This window comes from Mycteria americana, chromosome 2 (genome assembly GCF_035582795.1).
Source record: "Mycteria americana isolate JAX WOST 10 ecotype Jacksonville Zoo and Gardens chromosome 2, USCA_MyAme_1.0, whole genome shotgun sequence".
Lineage (NCBI taxonomy): Eukaryota > Metazoa > Chordata > Aves > Ciconiiformes > Ciconiidae > Mycteria > Mycteria americana.
The window spans coordinates 123,746,573-123,767,090 of record NC_134366.1 but is presented as its reverse complement, the minus strand read 5'-3'; the positions used below and the strand labels follow the sequence as shown (position 1 = coordinate 123,767,090).

At 38.8% G+C, this 20,518-nt stretch overlaps 1 protein-coding gene across 1 annotated transcript in view; it reads right to left on the bottom strand.

The window, feature by feature from the left end:
- LAMA3 (laminin subunit alpha 3) overlaps nt 1–20,518 on the bottom strand; it is a 122,179-nt gene that overhangs the window by 49,263 nt on the left and 52,398 nt on the right. Inside the window, exons 23-38 of the mRNA XM_075494487.1 lie at nt 20,301–20,439; nt 18,558–18,700; nt 17,133–17,233; nt 16,866–17,019; nt 15,306–15,466; nt 12,952–13,060; nt 10,884–10,981; nt 8,441–8,606; nt 7,865–7,991; nt 7,639–7,778; nt 7,140–7,255; nt 6,403–6,614; nt 5,318–5,522; nt 2,592–2,736; nt 1,663–1,803; nt 81–245 (exon numbers count right to left, since the gene is read on the bottom strand). Of these exons, the coding sequence (XP_075350602.1) occupies nt 81–245; nt 1,663–1,803; nt 2,592–2,736; nt 5,318–5,522; nt 6,403–6,614; nt 7,140–7,255; nt 7,639–7,778; nt 7,865–7,991; nt 8,441–8,606; nt 10,884–10,981; nt 12,952–13,060; nt 15,306–15,466; nt 16,866–17,019; nt 17,133–17,233; nt 18,558–18,700; nt 20,301–20,439 (2,322 nt within the window). The remainder of the gene's footprint in view (nt 1–80; nt 246–1,662; nt 1,804–2,591; nt 2,737–5,317; nt 5,523–6,402; nt 6,615–7,139; nt 7,256–7,638; nt 7,779–7,864; nt 7,992–8,440; nt 8,607–10,883; nt 10,982–12,951; nt 13,061–15,305; nt 15,467–16,865; nt 17,020–17,132; nt 17,234–18,557; nt 18,701–20,300; nt 20,440–20,518) is intronic.

Below are 20,518 nucleotides of genomic sequence, written 5' to 3'. Positions count from 1 at the left end.
AAACAAGGAGACTGTTTATCAATGATACTGGCAAAAAATGGATATGTGTTATTAAAACAGATGAGCTACGTGTCATTTACCTTCTCTCCCAGGTAAGATGGCGGTGCTTTCCAGTACAAACTATGCACTGAAGCAGGCAATTCTTGAACATCAGCCACTACACTATTACTGACTGGATTGAAAGTGACTGGAATGTCAATATTTTCATCCACTGCCTCCAAGCGCCAGTTCCTCATGTCCACAAACTAATGAAAATACATAAAGGAAATAAAAACTTGTTTCATCCTTTATTAAACTTTACCAGCACCAAGTAATGAGGTGAAATCGTTTAGCCTCTGTAATTCCCCAAGCATGAAATTCAACCCCTTCAGAGACAGCCTAAAATCTTTGCCCAACGGACATTGCAAGGACCTCAAAAGACAGCCTAAGTGGGACAGATGTGCCAAAGCTACGTGGGATGCAGGCATTTGGTTTGTCAGCTGCAAACTAAATTCTATCTTCAGTCACATGAAGGCATAACCCTTCTGGAGGTGACTAGGAGTTGTGTACACAAACGCAAGGACATAATTGGGAGGCGCTTTTTTAAGTCCATTCCAAAATCAAAGCAAGGACACTAACCTAAAAGACAGCGTGCAGACCTGCTGTGGTACATTAACTAGGAGGGAGGGGACATGGCAGGATATTTTGGGAAGGCATGCAATGTAGCCTAATATTCTGGCTCTTTGATAATGCACATTTTATGTTCATGGCTCTTGTTTCATGAAAGACCATACATCCTGTTATTTATCATTATGCTGGGGGAAAGAAAGCATCGTGCATATGTATCAGAACAGTTCTGTGGTGGGTTGACCTTGGCTGTCCAGAGCAATAAAACAAAAAGATAGACATGTTTTCAAAAACAGTCTTTGGTGAGGACAAGTAATCACTAGAGGAAATCTTCCTAAAGCAAATGGAAGTTTTATACTGACTTCACTGAGGCCAGATTTTCGTCCTTTGTGTGTAAACAATAAAGTGCCACAATCTGCATTGTATCAAGTCTGTGTCTAAACCTAAAGTCCTCATCCATCATTCTAGGGCTCTGCTTCTCTCTTTTCTTTCTCTTGCATTGTTTCAGGCAGTTGTTCCTTCTTTTTCAGCCATCTTACTGTTCAATTATGCTACTAAAAATCTATCTTCCTCTTTTCTCACCCTTGATGTAATATGTTTTTTTATAGGGAGGGAAGAAAGACAATATTTACAATCTCTGTGGAATCTGTCACACATTTCTTACGTTTCATAATGCACCTATGATATAGACAGGTAAAATGACACATGCGCTTATCAAAGCATCTTGAAGGAGACCATTGACTTTAATAATGAACTAGTGTCTGAAGATAAAGCAATAGAAGGCCAGCTCAACTTCAGTCCAACTAGTGATTTGTAAACAAACACGTGAAAACGGCCATTTCTGCTGAAAGGCACTTTCAGACCACCTAAGTCTTAACAAGGCTGCACTAAATCTGCACGATTGCTTGGAGAATATTTCTCATCATCATCAACTATTAAAATATATCTCTCATCATCAACTATTAAATATATTTTCAATTTTGGAAGAAATCTGGCATTTCTTTAATAGAATAAATGCAGGTTTATGAGACCAAAGAAAAAAACTATTAAATACACCTTGGTTCTACGACGATTTGTGCTCCGACAGTTGCTGGTTGCCCCAAAACAAAAGCAAGAGGTGCATCCCTTGGGATTAGAAGGGTCCAGATAAAAGGATCCTGGTCGGCAAGTATCACATGCTGCACCTTCAACATTCTCCTGTTAAGGCATAGTTAAAAGAAATCTCAGAGTTTTCCTTTTGGTTTTGGTGAGGCCCCCAAAACCTCCTGCACATAAAACAAATCTTCTGAAAGAATATTTATTTAAATGTATGGAAACATGAATGAAAATGTGTGATTGTTTGGATACACCATATTCCAAATGCAAATAAAACTGACTTCTTGGAGACTATCTTAGTTACAAGCTGCCTTTCCAGTTTATAAAGTGAACCACTGAGTAATAGATATTAGTCAGAGACAGCTGGCAACTTCCCTGCCAAAACCCTCCTGCTGGCTTTTCCAAACCTACAATATAAAAGGTCACTTGTGAAAGTTCACATTTATCACATTCAATTATGCAGATCAGAACAAAAGAAGATTTCCTGGATATAATGATGTGGTGAAATGTCAACTGACATAATATGGCTAAAAAAAGCATGGGACCTGGTTAACATCCAAAAGTCGAGATGCAGATGCATAAAGTGGATCTGTGCAGGGTACAGGCTGCTTCGGTGAATCAATGGACATCTACTCTGTAGCACTCTAACACCTTGCAAAGCCTAAGACTGCCTGTAAAACTGACAGATACTGAACTCATTAAAAATGGCATTTAACTGCTACCATGATAATCTGTGCACATACTGCAAGGTGTGGTCATTTCATACAGCTGCATTTAATTCTTACTGAAAACTTAATGATAAACTCACTTCATTCACCCCATTAAATACGAAATAGTCACTGATGTGCAAACGATGCTCATGAATGCAGAAGTAATTTGATTTATCTGACCTTACAGAGACAAATTCCTGTCTGGGGATCGCAAACATCTGGTTCTGTTCCATCTCTGTTACAGTTACATGGCACGCAGTTTGGGAAACCGTAAGTACCAGGAGCACACTGATCACACTGCCGTCCTTTTATTCCTGGTTTGCATCTTTATCAACAAACAAACACAGAGGAGGGAGTCAATAGGGGAGGCAGGAATGGAGCGAGGAAGGGGAGATTAAAACAAAAGGCAGGTGGATCTTTGAAGTGATTGCAGGGTATGACACAACTTTATGACTTCCATGGAGAAACAGCAGCAGGTTAGTATTGTTCTCAGATTTGAATGGTGAGATGTTTTATATGGTCACGGAACTGATTAGGAATGGATTTGATTTTGAAGGATATAAATGCTCACAGTGGAATTAGACTTCTGCAGCTATTCAGTGCTTGCAGTGCAGAACTACTCCCTCTATACACCAAAGTGTGAAACGTGGATGTTGTACACAGGTAAGTGGAGCTAGAAGAAGATTTATAGCTGGAGGATGTGACTGGGCATTTCTCAAAGCACTCACCTGCTAACAAAAAGGTGGAGAATCCCAGGCATATTAATAATTATGGGGACTTCGACCTGCCACAAGGCTTGGGTTTTACAGTTTACAACTGTTCACAAAGAATAAAATCCACTTTGCTCACAGTGAAGGCTGAATGCCCTGGATTTACGTAGGTAAAGTACAAAAGATGCAAAAAACACCACCAAAATATGAATAAGGCTTGAGATAAAAGAGAACATCTTTCAGTGGCAGCAGCTACTTCATCCTACCTTTACAACAAACTTGCACAGGTTGATAAAACTGGTGAAAATGTAGGTCTGATGATCCCTTTTGCTTCTGTCTATGCTGGCAATGTCTGTACCAGCCCAAAGTAGGTTTCAAGACAGTAAGGATCCATGATACAGAATGTCTGCCACCACCACCATCCATATCTTTACATTTTAGTTGTGATACGATAATTTTTAAAAGTCTCAGTAAGTTGGTGGAGTCTCCTTTGGCTCTCAGCACCAAATTTATATGTGCACTAACACTACAAATTTAATGGAAATAAATTATGCGGACAAGGTAGACTGCACTTCATGTAATACATGAAAGCAATTACTCAATTCACCAAACAATGGGCGAGGTTTCTCAGAACCTCTCTGAATGCATTACCTGCTGCCCCCAGATAACAGGAGCTGGATGGGGACTTTGAACTTCATGTAATCCACAGAAGGAAAGGTATTAATCAGAATGTAGTAGTTAGCTATGTACTTCAGTAAGCAGTCCAAAAGTATTTGCTAAATGTCAAGTTTTGCTTCAGACTTTTTTACCAATAATCTGTCATTTCTTTGGTATTACCAACTAGGCTGCACATGAGAAATATCATCATTATAATCAGGCAATACAGCTTTTCACTGAAATGGAAAAATCTGACTATTTCTGCAAAAATTATCCTCGTTTTTACTGGAGTAGAAATATCCTAAGCCCTTTCTTTGAAGTATTAGGTTTTAGTTGACTGAAATATTTATTTTATTTATTTTTGCATAGTATTTATTTTTATGTTATTTTGTATTGTATGGGGAAAATGAAAGCAGAGACTAATGAGATACAGAGTGCATCAGGAGATACAGAGTGCATCAGGAGATACAGAATATGTTACACTTAACACTGAGCCCCAGCTTCCACATATGAAAATTCTTGTTTTGCCCTTGGGATAAGACAATTATTCACTTTATATGACAAGGACAAACTTAGGAAAATAATTTAAATTCAGGAAATAATATGAGTATTCTCTGAAAATGAGTATTCTCTGTCATATTTACAGGATTAATGGCATAGCAGGAAGGATCACATTTCTCTTTGTTAGGACCCTGCAAAAACATAGCCAAACCAATCAAACTGAACTAATCCTGGCCTTACACAACCTACTGGCTATCAAGTATTTGCACTTGCTATTTAAGGACTTGATCTGCCCAAGGAAATAATAGAAATGTTCCACTATGCTAATACTCACAGCATCTGAATTTAAGATAATTCCCTATGATTGTGGCTGTATGCTATATGTATTTTAGAGAATATAAATAAGAGAATAAAACTAAAGAATTTATTTTTACTTCAGTACGCTGAGTTACAGAAAAATAAGCGTATGTCATGCAGAAGGCATAATTTTCAGGGCAATTATCACCTAAGGCTCCAACTGAACAATATTTTCCAGGCAGACAGTACCTATCATTAAAGTTTCTCAAAACTCACTGCAAACATTCAAGCTTTACAGTACTTAAAAACACCATTAGACTGAAACGCAGACATCAAACTGTGGAAGGTCAACCGCAATATTTTAAGAATTTGGGAGGTAATGTACACCATTACAAATGATGTACATGTCCAGAAGTCTGAATCTCTGATCTGAGGTCCTCTATGAGATGGACAGAGATTCAGGGACTTACCTGTGTGACACATGAGTGACACAGCATGTCACTGGCAAACAGAATGCAAGCCCAGGAATCCCAAGTCCCACCATTAGTTACATGCACAAACCATGTTTCCACTAAAACATTGCGGGTATCCCTGAAACAGCTGAGTCCTTACTATTGCCAAGTACTGCTTAAATCCCTATTCATCATCATCAAAGTCTCCCACATCCCCTCCAAATACCTGAAAAGAAAGGTGAAGCAAACCACTCACACATCGTTTATAGTGCACATGACCCAAACTTACTTGCATTGCCCATTGGTTTTTTCACATTCTGGGCTTGCCACATTAATGACTCCTTTTTCTGAACAGTTGCAGCTCTCGCAGCCAGCAAGAGGGTGATAGCTGAAGTAATGTTTCTCGCACACTTCACACTTCGGTTTCACAGTTCGTGGAGGGCAAATGCATTTACCAGTCACGTCATCACAAAGACGCTGCCCACAGTTGCATACTAGGTCAAAGAAAATGTTCTACAAATTAATCACATCTCAACTTTACAACGGTCAACTCTTATCGAACTTGTATATGAAACAAACACACACAACCTCTATGTATAAAAGACATGATTCTTTTCTCTCTTCCACTGGTTTTCAGCTCAGCTGGCTTATTTGACTTCAACTATCACAATGATGTGAGACTGAGACAAACCAGGGTCATTGAAACCAACTATGTGACCGTAATGGTAGTTTCAAAGAACATCTTGAGACCTTGACTCTTTTCCACAGATTGGTTGCTTAACTTCACCACAGGCATTTATTATCACTTCCCAAAACTGCCAAGCTTTAAACAATGAATAGTTTTGGCATTAAGGGCGCCACTTTTACAAAGTAATGTTAATAAACATAGAGTATAATATCTGGGAAAGCAGCTGAAGACTGTTGGTGTAATCTATGAATCTGTTGATGTTATTAAGAATAACATCAGAAAAAAGAGGAATTAAGAATGCTGACTCTGATTATGTATGGCAAATCTTGACGGTATAAACTGGGATACAACAGTAATAACTTAGAAACAATTTAGCAGTCAGTGCAGAAAAATCCATTTGACTGAAAGAGTGGCAATATTGATTTTAACCAGTAAAACTGTAAGCCTACGACACCTGATCAGACAACACATGTGAAGGCACACTTCATTGTGAAATAGGTGTACTTAAAGGGAATGGGGTTACTTCTGTGTTAGAATGAAAGCTATGCTGTGCTAAATCTAAGATAGGGCCTCTCATAGGATCAAGCCCTGTAAAGAAACGTGAGGCTGTGGTACCTATGCAGTAAAATCAGAGAATTAAATAAAAGGGTGGGTCAGGTGCTGCAAAAGTCCGAGCATGTACTTACACTTGCAGAATGGAAATCCATAGTAGCCAGTTTGGCATCGGCTGCACTGACGACCAATGACATGAGGTCTGCAAATACACTGTCCTCCCAAGGGGCTGCAAGTAGGGCTCGTGGCACCTGCGCTATGGCAATTACATGGCAGGGCTCCGTTGTTGTAGAAAGCCACGAGTGACCTTACAGAGTCCTTACAGAAGGCCGATGATCCTTCGGGGCTATTTAAATTGAAATATAAATCATGTAAGTACTGGCACTTGAGAATTGTTATGAGTGTGCTTTGCAGTGGTTCAGTAAATTAAGGTCCTGACTTTGTTCTTTGACAGGAGGATGGCATCGGTACACATGCAAGGATATACTTTAATTAAATTAGTGGTGAATAGCTTTGAACATGCAGGTAAGAGATTTTTTTTCAAAGAAAGTGCGTATATTAGTCATATGAGTTCAGACATGCCAAGCAAAATACCAAATACCAAAGATGGAAATACCAAAGACAGAAAGATGAAATAGATTTTCCTCTTTTGTACTGTGAGCAATAAAGCTCTACCTTTACATTTAATTTACAATAGAAAGTAATGGAAAAATGACTCATGGAAATTTAATGGGCCAGCATAAGCCATGAAAAGCATTTTAATGTTGCACAATGATGGGGATTTTATACGTATGTCTTTAATACAGAGTGAAAATAATATTAATTCCCAGCTTGTTGTCAAATGTTCAGTTTTTTAGAAAGCGATGCTTACTCAATATAAAAACTGTTTCCTCCACATTGGCTGATAAAATCAAATGACTTGTCCACTGTCTTTTTGTCAAGAATTTTGTAACTGTAGGTGTCTGCTGGAACAACTAAGACATTTTCCTTAAAACAACAAAAAAGCTAAATTGTACATTTCAGAGAAAAGCAAAAAACACAAGCTAAGGCATTTATATATTTAAATGTTGCTTCATCATGCATTCTGGATTTTCTCAAAACCCGTAACATTTTAACTGAAAAAAAAAAATAGGAAAATATACTTATCTTCCCCCCAGAGCTGTGATGCTACAAGCAGTGTACAATAAAAACAGTGTATGGTATCTTAAAAATTTAAAATAAAATAGAAACAGTGCACAAGATCCTAAAAATCTGAAACACAACATTAAAAAACAAATTCTTTCTTTTTGGCTTTCATCTTTGCATCTATCTCTAAATGAAAGGTGAAACTGAGAATAACATTTCCAAGTACATTTATGTAATAAACGTACCAGAACCAGCATTCTTCCATCAGGTATCATCACTGTAACAGAGACCTCAGGTTCAGAAATGTCAAGCTCAATTTGGTTTTCTGCAATCACCTGATCCCGACAGCCTGAGGTATGAGGGCAGAACGAAGCATTGAAGGAACCTAGAAGAAAAAACGTAATGCAAAAAATGCTCCATGTGCCAAAATGCTGAGAAAGGAAAGGGGTTAGATCAAATTCAGATGCTTACCTGACCACACACGTCCCGCATCCACACGCACTTGCACAGGGAACGCTGGGTATGCTGGCTGATAAAAATGTACCACAAATACGTATCTGCCCAAGCGGGGCACTCTGCCACTCAAGGTAATCTGGTTCTGCAGAAACAAGAACAGCTCTGATATAGTATATTTGTTTTGTGAGATATTCTTGGGTTTATGAGCTGTGCTCTGTGCCACCTACCTGCAATGAAAGAGAGGGGACTTGGCATCTCTCTTTCATTCAAACGGAAGTTAACATTTCCTTCAAAAGGAAGTTAACAATCTCTTTTCAAAGAGTATGGCATTACAACTGCATGTTCCTATCTGTTTGCATGTCAAGCATATCTAATGCTCTTCTGCAGTCCGTGAGACTACTGCCTAGTTTATTAAGAGGCTGGCATTTTTGTTTCTCTTTCTATGTATTATGTTGGTGGCTTACTCAGTCTGCAACATTTTGATCATATCACATCATTCAGTTTTGATTCTCTTAAAGTGCTTCATCTACTCAACTTTACTAAGAACATACTTTGTGACTTAGGAAACAGTATTTTCAAAATATGAGATACCTGTAACGGTGTCAAGGTGACTCCATTAACTGAGTCAGAAGGTAAGGGGGCACTCAGTGGATCATAGAGTATATTTCTCCGTACTTCAGAAATTTTCCCATCCTTGAATGCATCCAAAACCAAAGCTGCCAGTGGAGTTTCATACACTGAGGGAATGCATGTTGCACTAAACACAGAATTATATTAATTACTCTCAGGGCCAGGAAAATTCCTTAGGCATCATGAAAGAAAAAGCAGACAACTCACAGAGGTTAATATATTAGAATATAGTACAATTAATAATGCAAAGTAACCACTGTTACTCTTTGGATTCTGTGTAAATGATCAGAAAGTAAATGAAAACAAGAGTGCAGATTTAACTCACAAAGGGGGAAAATGTACATTAACTGATTTTATTCACTCAAAATTTCAATAACCCGATGAGCATCAATGGAAAGAGTTTGCTAAGGAAGATGAAACCTAAGGGAACCAAGAGTGTTAAAAAAACCCCAGTTAAATACATTTTAGTGAATCCAGTTAGTTACATTCACCGGAATCTGTACTAATATTGAATTCTCAGTTCTACAAATATTTACATAGGTGTATCCTTTAAACATGCGAGTTTTCCCACTGAAGTCAATGGGACTACTTAAGTACGTAGAAGTTAAGTATACCCTCAAATATTTGTAGAATTAGAGCCAAAATAAATAACAGTGCTCCTTGAAAGCATCCTTATTCATTCACTGCTGTGTTTAACTATTACTTCCTTGGTACATTTAATTCTCAAGAACTTGACTGAGAGAAGTATTTTCCAAGACTGCAGGAAAAAATGGTTTGGGGGGTTTCCTGCTAGTATTTGTTCACTTCTCATAAGTACTCAACAGACAATAATTAATCTTTGCTCAAGACAGGCCCAGAACTGGAATGGCAAGTGTGTTTCAGGGCCAGGATTGAGATGTATTTGCCAGGCCTGTGTGGGAAATTATGTGCAGCATCCTGCATGATACTGTTAAACTGGGCCAAGACTCTGCATCTTTCAACTTGGTGAACACTAAACACTTTCAGGAAAGCAAAAATGTTGCCAGATAATGGTTGTAATAACAGAACATAAATATACAATAAACTATGCAAATATAACAAGAGATTAAAAAAAAACCAACACAAAACCAAAGTAAAAGGTACAAATTTCTACATTAGCTTTATTTTAAATCATGTTTTTTACCCAGCCTCTTTCCCCCATTTTACTCAGAATATAAATGCACAGGAATGCAAAATACTTTTGGTGCAAGGACAAGCATCTTCAGTCTTAGAAAGCTACTCTCAGTTGTAGAACTCTGAGCAGAAGAATTAAAGCTGTGATTCAATGCTATGCATGCTTGGAAGCCAAGTACGGTCACATGCTTTTATCCAATTTACTATCCAGATTTTTCTGCTTGCTATTTCAATTCAACCATTATATTAGAAGCTACTGTCTGGAAAACTATTAGACCTAGTCACCAACGCTTTCTGCCTCTGAAGTCCTGCAAATGACATTTACTTTTACTTTGAGGCCCTTCCCATTGCCAGATCGGCAGGAAGAAAGCCTCAGGAGTAGCATAATGAGGGACATCCTGGGGAGTGCAACAGGAACTGAAATGTGGGGCTCCCTAATTTGGAAGCTGCAGTGATAGTTCCTCTCCAGCCCAAAGAATAAAACATATGGAGAGGGGAAGACCTTCAACAGGATGGAGAAAGTGCTCTGCAGAACCCCAAACTGACCTCTTGGGAAGTGAAAGTTCAGGTTCAGATCTTTGCAGCAAGAGAAGAGACATTAACCTGAGTCAACCAAGCTGCATACAAGTGCTTTAATTACTGGTCCTATAAAAGTATAATGGAGGAGAAGGATCACCGGGCATTGCTGTATGGGGTGAATGCTGAGGGCACACCTACCATACAGGCCCCATGATGAGATGGACAAGGGAATGGCTTGTTTGTGAAGCAGGGGTTTACATGTTGAGTAGCTTGCTGCTGCCAAGTTGAGCTAGTGGATTTGTGCCTGAAAGGGCAGTCACATCCCCTACCTAATGACAAATTAAAGCCATTTTGGAACAGCTGAAGCAGTAACATGCAGAATGAAACTCCAGACAGAGCGGTAAGCATTTCAGGCCACCAAACTAGCAATGCTTCTCCAGCTTGGACGCCTATCATACTGGATGGCATGTGAAAGATGTGTGTATTCTAACACATCAGCACTCCGTAGTTCAGATGGGCCAGGAAGAAGCTAGTATTAACAAAATCCTGGGCAAAGACTGTCTAGATTAACACTAACACTTCAGCTTTTTTACAAATACTACTTTGCAGAAGTGGCCTACAAATCACCTGTGAATCACTGAGCAAAGCTTCATTCAAAAGAATTAAAATGCCATTTAGTCTGCCTTTCAAGATCTTTTTCAGAAAATATGAAGGGTAAATACGAGCAAGTTACCTTCCATCACGGGTACTCTTGTAAGTAGCTATGCACTGTACTTTAGGATCCACATATTCTGGAGAAAATTCTTCGGCTGAAATAATACAAACCTTGTGCTGAAAAATAAGCACAAGGCACAATTAACAATTAATATTGTAAGCAACAGGGCCAGGCCTGAAGAGGAAGGATGGAGCCTAATTTTAGCATAGGGAGACCTGAGCCCAAAGCCATGTTCTGTCATGGACTTTCTACAAGATTTTGGATCCCTTTACCTGCCTGCACCTGAATGCCTCAGTGTTGAATAGCATTTTCCTGTCCTTCTCAGGGGAATGTTGGCTGTTGAGAAGTTAAATAAATTAAAACGTAAGTATACATGTGGCAATGAGAAAGACAGAAGACCAGCTTGTGGGGTCAGAAGCTAGCCAAGGAGTGTACAGAGGTGGGAGGGAAAAGCTCTCATCTGTGGTGTTAGAGACTTTTGGACCCTGGGGGAATTCCTAGACCTTCCGAAATGCAGGCACAAACAGTTGCTTGCACAAAGTCCTTAGCAGTGAGTTTCAGTGACACCAGGATTTCTCCCAGTGGATTCAGAACTCATTTTAAAAGCTGATGAGATCTCATATGATTTTTTTTTTACTAAAACTAGACATGAGCAAATGAAGCTGTGGTAGTCCTGCTGTAGCCATGGTGGTAAGGACGTAAGGCAAGGCTTGTAGGCAGACACAACAGTTTGCACAAATAAAATATATTATCCACGCTTACAAAATACATAAATGCAGGTTACAAAATTTGTGCATGAACTATTTGAAAAGGAGATAAAAATGCCTGATAAGCAGTAAGATAACTAACACTACATATTAATGCAAATAAAAATTGCATTGGGATAATTCATTAATATGCAAAGTGATTCGGTTTAGAAGCAGGTCCTAAGGGAGCTCAGCTTGTGTTTTACCAGTAGTGAGCAGGAAGAAACCCTTTATAAGCTAGAAGGCAAAGTGCTCAAAGTCCCCTTCCTGAGCAGCAAACATTGTGCCTATCCTGCATGTAACAACCCACAGGACTCCATCCCATTGCAGCAGAACAAGGGTAGACTCTGAAGCTCTGAACTGCACTTTATGAGCGGCTAAAATGTCAGTGAGAAACATGGTCTGGGTTTAGGCAGCTTGTATGCATCAGTGTGAGATAAAGACTATCAATATATAAAGACTATCAATATATATCAACAAAGACTATCAATATATATCAATAACATATTCAGAGAATGAAAACTAGAATTTAGAAATAAAAATACAGATATTCTTAGCACAAGAGATGTGCACATGTGGAGAGACAGACTAATAATATCAACGTCTTTTGGGTATGGATCTTGTTAGCACAGCAGTTGCTGCAGGGAGCTAACAGACAATTTAAATGGTATTTGTTCACACTGAACACTGCGTCATGAGATGAAGAAAGCGCGTATCACTTGTTAGTCCTAATAGTTCCACGAAACTACTCTATGTTTATAGCTGGGTTTCAACTCTAGATTTTAATCAACTGTGTAACTTGCCTTGTGTTTCTAAAATGGAAAACACAGAAACAGAAGAAAATTCAGGCTCCAGAAAAATTTATTCCTTGTGTGGCCAAAAGAGGGCAGTGAAGGCTTTTTATTCAAAGTATTTAAAAGTTCTATCGTTTTAAAAATGCATTTATTACCTGAAATTTTGTAAGAGACCAAGAAAATCCAGTATTGGTTTTGAGGATTTAAAAAAAAGTGAAAAATAAAGGAAAAGAAATATAATGATGAAGTATAAAAGCTACCAGCAGATTTTTCATTTAAAGTTTACATGTAGAAAAGAGAGGGGAACTGAAATAAAGCACAAGAGAGCTGGAAAAGCCCTTGCCAAGAAAGGCAAATTTCTGTTTATCTTTGAAACTGACCAAGTCTGACTCAGTATTCTCCGAGTATATATAAAGAAACATCTTCAACACACATTATCTCCTTTCACACATTACCATAAAGCATGTGAACATAGAGAGAAAAGTATCTCTTTTTAACTACTCAGGGAACAAGTATTACAAAAGTGAAAAGAAAATGAAAACTTACCAGAAGAAAATTAATTGACGATGCCTTAAGATGTATCTTTGTATCTGCTAGAAGGTCATAGACTGCAATGCGATTCCTATTGTCAACTACAATGCTGCGACAAAGGAAACTGAGACAGAAAGCACGATTAAAAATGAGCCTGCTGGCATTGCCATGTTGTTTATGCCATTGCCTAGCTCAGCTGCCTAGCTTTTGGCTAGCCTCACCACTGGTGCCTAGCCGTCCTGCTGGATTGTAAGTAACCTTTGGCCACTGGTGAACATGCAGTATCCTCGCTAGTGAGACAAAGGATGTACCACGTACAAAATATTGCTTGTCCTTTGTGGGTTGACCTACCCAGAGCCCAAACCTCCAGACCTCAGCTCAGATCTCCATTTGAGCTACTGCTTTAAGTAGGATGTGAATAGACAGGTACACACACATGCTATCTGCAGATGCTTCCAAGCTGTGTAACATGACATACAACTAATATTCTGTGCCTGGTCCGTGCTCCTCGAGGTGCCAGCATGTATCAGCTGCTGCTTTCCACTACTGCCATGCGCCATTGATGGTGTGGATTAGCAGCTCTCACCCATGCAATGGCAGTTGGGCAAGCCTTTATTTTAGGAAGCTATCTGTACACTGAGATACTCCTCAATACAAGTGAAAAAATGTACGTCTGCCTCTTATGGACTACCTTCGACTGGCTGCGATCTTTGGTAAAGACAAATACATACTAAAGAGGAACGGTCTCGCTAAAGGCTTTGAACTCTGCCTTGTTCAGGGAGTGTGACCCCTGCAACTTGCCAAAAGTAGCAACAGTTCCCTTTTGCTAAAGAGAAGAAGTCATATAAGGCTCTAATTTCTCTTCTTGCTTCTGCACTTCTGCTCAGCTAGGCCAGCCAGCTTGCCATGGGTGAGAAGCTGTAACCACCGTACAACTGCTTCTCTGTTTTCCCTCGAGGGATCAGAGAATGAGAAAGTTTCACTCTTGTTTAGAGCACAGCTCAGAAATAAGGTCAGCTCAGGGCTAATGACATTTAAGACCAGAGAAATATAGGTCCCTTATTTGTGATTCGCTGGAAGCTTGCCATGTTTTATTCTCTTACAATGCTGTACTGAGAATAATCAAGCTCATAGATCTGTAAGAAGGCCTGGCATAATATATTCCTGATTCTACAAGTTACTCTTATCTGCATGTACCTCACTATGTCATTTCTTGATTTATTTTTTAACAGAAGAGACTTGTAGCTTCCTGCTTAGGAAAGATGACACAGCAACTTACTTGCAATGTGACTATTAGCTTCATGCAAAATGGCCATAGAAGGGATTTACTGCATTGCTACATTAAAGTAGCAAGCGTGTTCTTTGTCTTTTCATGAGCAAGTTCTTAATGTATCATATGAAAAAACAAGTATGTTCAAAATTAGCCCATAAAATGTATTTGGGGGAAAAAAAGCAATAAAACGGAAGATTTGTAGCAAATAGTTTGTGGCTCAACGTGTTACATAACAGGCTAAAATGAGAGCTTTCCCCAGCAATAACCTGACAAGGTCACTGCTCCATATAGCTCTGCTCTGTATCACAAACATGCTGATGAAGATGATTTTTCTTACTGGGCAATTTCATCCTGAATATCCCTAAGCCTCCAATCTGCCAAACACTTGGCTCACGGGAAAAAGGGATGCAAGTCTGTAGTGCCCTGGCACTGGGTAGGCTCTCCCAAGGCCACAAACGTCTGCAGGATCACAATCCTAACTTGAATCATAAGCTGAAATGCTCAAGTGTTAAAGACAGTCTCACTCAGGACAGACAAAATCTCTTGTGCAGAAACATCTGCAGTAACCTCAGTAGTCAACAAGGACAAAGAAGCATTCGGCTGAAGACCTTGCCTATAGCCTAACAGCCGGAGGATGCCTACACTCAGAATTTCAGAGAGACATTCATACTTCTGCTTCAGAAGATCTTGTTAGAAATGGTGGGAATACCCTTCTAAAACTGGCTGCTACTTTTTTACAGCCAAAGCCCTTGCACATGCTTTTAACTAAATAAAAACAGTGCAGGCATCTGCAGTGAACAGTGCTGCTCTTTCACTGGACTCTGAGATTAACAGCTTATAAGGATTTACGAATGTACATTAAAAAAGTAACCCTTTGTATAGGAAAACAGTTCACCGAAGCAGTTGCAATATTTAATGAGCTGATTGCACAGAGATAATTAAAAATCTGTACAATACCCAGAGTCATGTACTTGCTTTTAAATCACCCTAAAATTCAAACAGTCTATATAGTAAAATGGATTCCAATATATTAAAAAGTATAATTATATCCTAAATGCTTATTTATTCATTTAGTGATTACTTCAGAAATTCTTACCTGTATTTACAACTGTATATTCTCACTCTGCCTTCAGTGACAGGTCCAGGGCTATGTATTATTACCTCGACATTGTATAACCGATTCTCTTCATTGGCATATTCAAAAACCAGAACATAGCGACCGACTTGAGGAACATTTATGGTCATCTGTAAATTGACCTAGGTCAAGATCATTGAAAAAGAAAAAAGCCGTTAGATTTTTCACTCCCTTTCTTGCAGGAAGCTCCCTTTTCCTGCCCTGCAAGCCAACCGGTCAGCATTAGGCCAGGGCCAATCCTGTAATGTCTCAGCAAAAGACATCCAGCAGAATGGAAGCAATGCTTATAAACATCACTTTGACCACTAATAAGAGTCAACCAAGTTCAAGAAACAGCTGCCATTATAACGGTTCTAGGAAGGCTGTAAAATAAGCCTAAGAAATGAGCATATTATTATTTCTCTTCTCCCCAGTAGAAAGTGCCAGTAAGGAAACTTAATGATACTAAAATATTGTCACCATCATCTCTAAGCTATCTTTAATAACATATAAAAATTGAGTCTACTTCTCCACTGAAAAGAATATTTCCAGGAACACAATTCCTACTACAGCAGTGCTGTATATTGATTCCCTACAAAGAGTGAAAGCATCTTCTCCAGCAAACAGCCAATGCCACTTTCTGAAGCATCAAGTTTTTCTTTTAGTTTACCTGCACCAACTAATTAACACAATATTTGATGCAAAATAGTTCCAAGTAGTTGCATGAAAAGTGCTGTGGTTACAGAGTTTTTTGCTACAGTTGGCTATATAATTATTTTCAAATTTAAACTGTTTCTTTTCAATATTTCCTTAGGCTATGAACACTTAAACATGTAAATAATTCTGACAACAGCCCTCTTGACTTCACTGCAATTATTCATACCAGTAAAGTTTTGCACATGCATCAGTCATGAAGCACCACGGCCTGTGGCGTGTAAGTATTCTTGTTGCACTTGGTATTTTTAAAAGCAATGTCCAAGCACAGTAATAGAGGGCATAATAATTTTACATGTTATTATCATGTATATTGATAAAATACCTTTTTTTTACCAAACACACTTCCAGTATAACTTCTCATTTCATAAAACATATGTTTCTCTTTCAGTGGACCTACAGCAGTGGCATAATTGCTTCTGCTTGTTTTTTAGTAAAGCAAATATTTTACGTAAGTATAGCTATTTAAGAAAAAAAAGTTTAATTTAGAGTGATGTATGTACACCATTTCTGCTGACAAACCATTATGCCATTTCTGCTGCAATTAAACAGTATGCTGAACAAGCCAGTATGCCTAAAGCAGAGGGATTTTTATTTAATAAAATACTTTTGTCAGAGTGAAATGTCCAGTCTAGTCACAGTTATAAATCTGCCTACACTGATCTGTTTACACAGTTCTGTATAAAATGCAGAACTTGGCGTAGAGTTTGTTTTAAGGATACATTACAGATCTGCAAATCCTGAGCTGTAAATCTGCAGCCATTTTAGTCCAGTAGGTTTATAGTCAACAGTGCAGACAGGCCTGCAATTAGCAGGCAGGAACCTGACCTCTCTTCCACTGATACGGGTCATCGCTGGTTGATCAGGAGTTGGCTGTCGCACAGGTATTCTTCTGTATTCTCCCCCATGTCTGAAATACGCTGCCTCTGAACCAAGGACACAGGAAAATCTGCCCAATGGCAAATGCTGGTAGAGCAAGCAGCTTACACAAAAAAAAACCCAAACAAAACACAGGATTATTATTGTTTTCAAGTGCAGCAGGGTAATAATAAAATAATCCAAGGCACTGGTTTATTCTGTAGCATATATACTGACTGCTCTGTTGAAGCGTGTCCTGAATAGGTGCAAGGCTCTGTAACTTGTATCTGCAAGATGGATGCTTCGTAGTAATCACTAGGTAACAGCACCATATAATCCTAAGAACAAAGAATACAACAAATGCAAGATCATGCAGAAAATTACAAAAGGAACATCTCTAGACTTTCACAATGTAGCAATGAACAACACCAACCACGTAAATAATTTTTACAGAGGATACCTGCGAGACGTGGATATTTTTTGTTGTTACATGGGCCCATAAGATCAGAAGGTGCCTCCCTAACTCTGTTTATACCTTCATAGAGACGGGATGAAGACAGCTGCCCTGTGAGCAGGGAAACTCTGAAGCCACTCTCCCATCATGTGTTGTACAAGACAGTGCTCATAAAGGAGCCTCCCCACGCCTTAGTAACACACAGCCAGCTGGGTGCAGTTTTCACCCATGAGTGCAATCTACATGCACACAACTCAACTGTGTGACTCCAACAAGGGAGATTCACGTATCCCAGGTGACTTTATAAAAATATTCCATGTAATCTATTAAGTTGTGCTTCAAAAGCTGGTTTAAATGAGCATATTAGAGCTTATTTATAAAAACTGTTATTGTGAGAACATGCTGGGCTAAGATCATTAACAAATTCTTTTTCAAAGGTATTAGTAAAAAATCAGGCACAATAAGTACTGTCACTTTCAGCAAGAAATATGTTTGCAAGCTCTTTAGTAACATTTTATGTGGTATTCCATAAATTTAACAGAGCCTCAGGCTTAATGACTAAAGACACTGGCTACTGGTTAAACCTATAAAATATACATAGGAATTTTAGTATGCTGTCTTTGTAATCATGTATGTTTAAGGTTTTTCATAAATTATCACCTCAAACAATTTGCCTTTCTATAGCAATTTCTCAGAACTGCTTTCAGAAAATTTTTCAGTTTTTCAGTGAGTGAAAGGAAGGTAATGATGGGAGGATAAAAACATTTAGAAAATGACCTGCTAATCATGCAGCCCATCTTATAATACTTTTCTGAAGAATCTTTGTCAAGAAATTAAGGCCTTGGTCATCTGTAGCTGAGCCAAGCTTCAGATACGACGTCTGATATGTAAGAATTATGAATTTCTGTGAGCATTTGTGCTCAACCAATTGTGCTGTATGTTAATATTACTTTATCCTTTGAAGGTACAGATTCCAGATAGACTTAAAGTCTGTAAGCACAAGAAAAATTAGAGCAGGTGAAAGTCAGAGAAGAAAAAAAATTAAATAAGATGCAGAACTGTAAATTTTCATAACGATATTCTGCTGCTGTACTCTTTTCACTCGTGCTGAATTTCAATTGCTTGCAGGGTTCTTCCTGGCAAATAACTCCAGAGCAATACTATCATGACAGCCTTCAAGCACTTGTTTTCCCCAATTGTTTTCTTACCAAGAGGACTTCCTCTGCCATTATACTGACAGTCCACGTGCCTGGAACCAGTGAGAAAGGCTCTGTGGAGCTTTTTCCTGGGATTGTGACAAAAGCTGGCTCCTTGCTGGGTGGGAAGACAAACTCTTTGCTCTGAGCAGCCCCTGCCAGCAAAAAAAAATCAAGTAAAAAAATAAGGGACTGTGTAAAATATCTCTATTTGCTTAGTGTGCTGCACTGATGATTTCACCCATTAAACTTGGTCTAACAGGAGCTGACCAATGCTTTTCTGTCAAGATATATTAACAGTGCATTCGACCACATACAGTAAGCTACAGACTATGCAGTGGTTGTTGTCTTTGTTCTTATTAGTCTGGAGCAAATTGGTTCAGAAAAGCAGAGTTCTGCCCCAGTAATGGCCAGTTTTGCAACATTCTGAAATGCTCACTTCTTCACTTTCCCGTTCCATTATTTTCCATTCAACCTCTCTCTGCACTGACTCACAATATGTTCAGCTGACACAAGGCCTGTTCTCATGTGACTTCCAGCCAAATATTTCAGATACGGGAGGTTCTCAGTAGCATCTAAAATGTTTAGTTACAGGTAGCAACTGAAGGTAACTTCTAGGCAGAGATGATGTACAACAGAAACGTAGCTGTGGTATGCTTTATCAAAGAGAAGTCATGAGGATCAATTGTTATGAATATTAAAGGTTTCCTCTTTAAAGCCCCTGGACACAGACAAAAGCTGGTTCCCTGCCTCCCAGGCAGTATAAGCCAGACATGACCACAAACTGTTGCCACTCTGCTGAGTGGCATCTGTGAAGTCTTCAGTTTTGCCTCCTCCAAATTACAGAAAGGATCTATGACTAAACTCCATTAGCTACCATCAGTATGCTGAGGTTAGGCATAAGAAGAGATAATTCTGCATATAGGCTTGGTATGCCTCTACCATTCAAAGGATATGGAGTACTTATCTTTTATCAGGGCCCAAAAGGCACCACATGCTGTTGAGGTCTGTAATAAGAGCTAACTTGGTGGATTGGATTCATCATTAAATAAATGTTGTTCATGGAATGAAGGCAGAAGCCACCTTTAAACTGAAATATTAAAAGCAGCTAAACCAAAATAAGTGCTGTTATCGCTTCTTTAAAAGCTTCATAAAATACACAGTTCAGAGCTTCCAAGTGCAGAACTGAAAGTACAGAGTTTGGCAAACATTTGAAAAAACAAATGTTGATCACTGCTGTAAGCTGGGGTTTCATGCAAACACAGCCACATCAATTACATGGCAAAATATATTAGGAAAAGCACAAAAGCACCGACATTGTTAAAAGTGATGCATTTTAAGCAACATTACAAATTTGACTTAGGTGCACCTTGAAAAGGCTCCTCTGATCTAAAATTCATCTGATCTGTTGTGCCACTGGGTTGCACCTACCTGTTTCAGGCCGAGATTGACAAGCAGATATGCGACCAGATAATGTTTCACCTCCAGGGTTAATATACCTCAGGATAATGCGAAATAAGTAGAGGTTTGATTTTTCCACATTCAAAGTTATCCTCACTTCATTCTGAAAAATGGAAGTTAATAAACAAAAACAGCCGTAAAGTGCTGAAGAGAGGAACAGTTAGAAGCCATGCAAGCACCATACTAAAGTCCTACAAGAAAAACACACATGCAGACAAGTATATACTGGAATGGCAATGCTGGTGTACAACAGAGGAAGACAGGCAAGCCTAGTGAGAAAATTAATTCACTTACAAGTATAATTAGTGCCAAAATGTTTTCCCTCAGCAACTGAGATCTTTCCTTTAGAGCTTTTTGAGCCCAGGCTGACATAGCGCAGGACTAGGTAGAAGAGCTTAGGGGAAGCCACAGTGATAGGCACAACCACCTCTGGCTGGGAAAAATAAAAAGAAAGGGAAAAAGGAGGAAAGGAAAGTATATTATTTGTTACTAGCACCCAGAGAAAGAAAAAC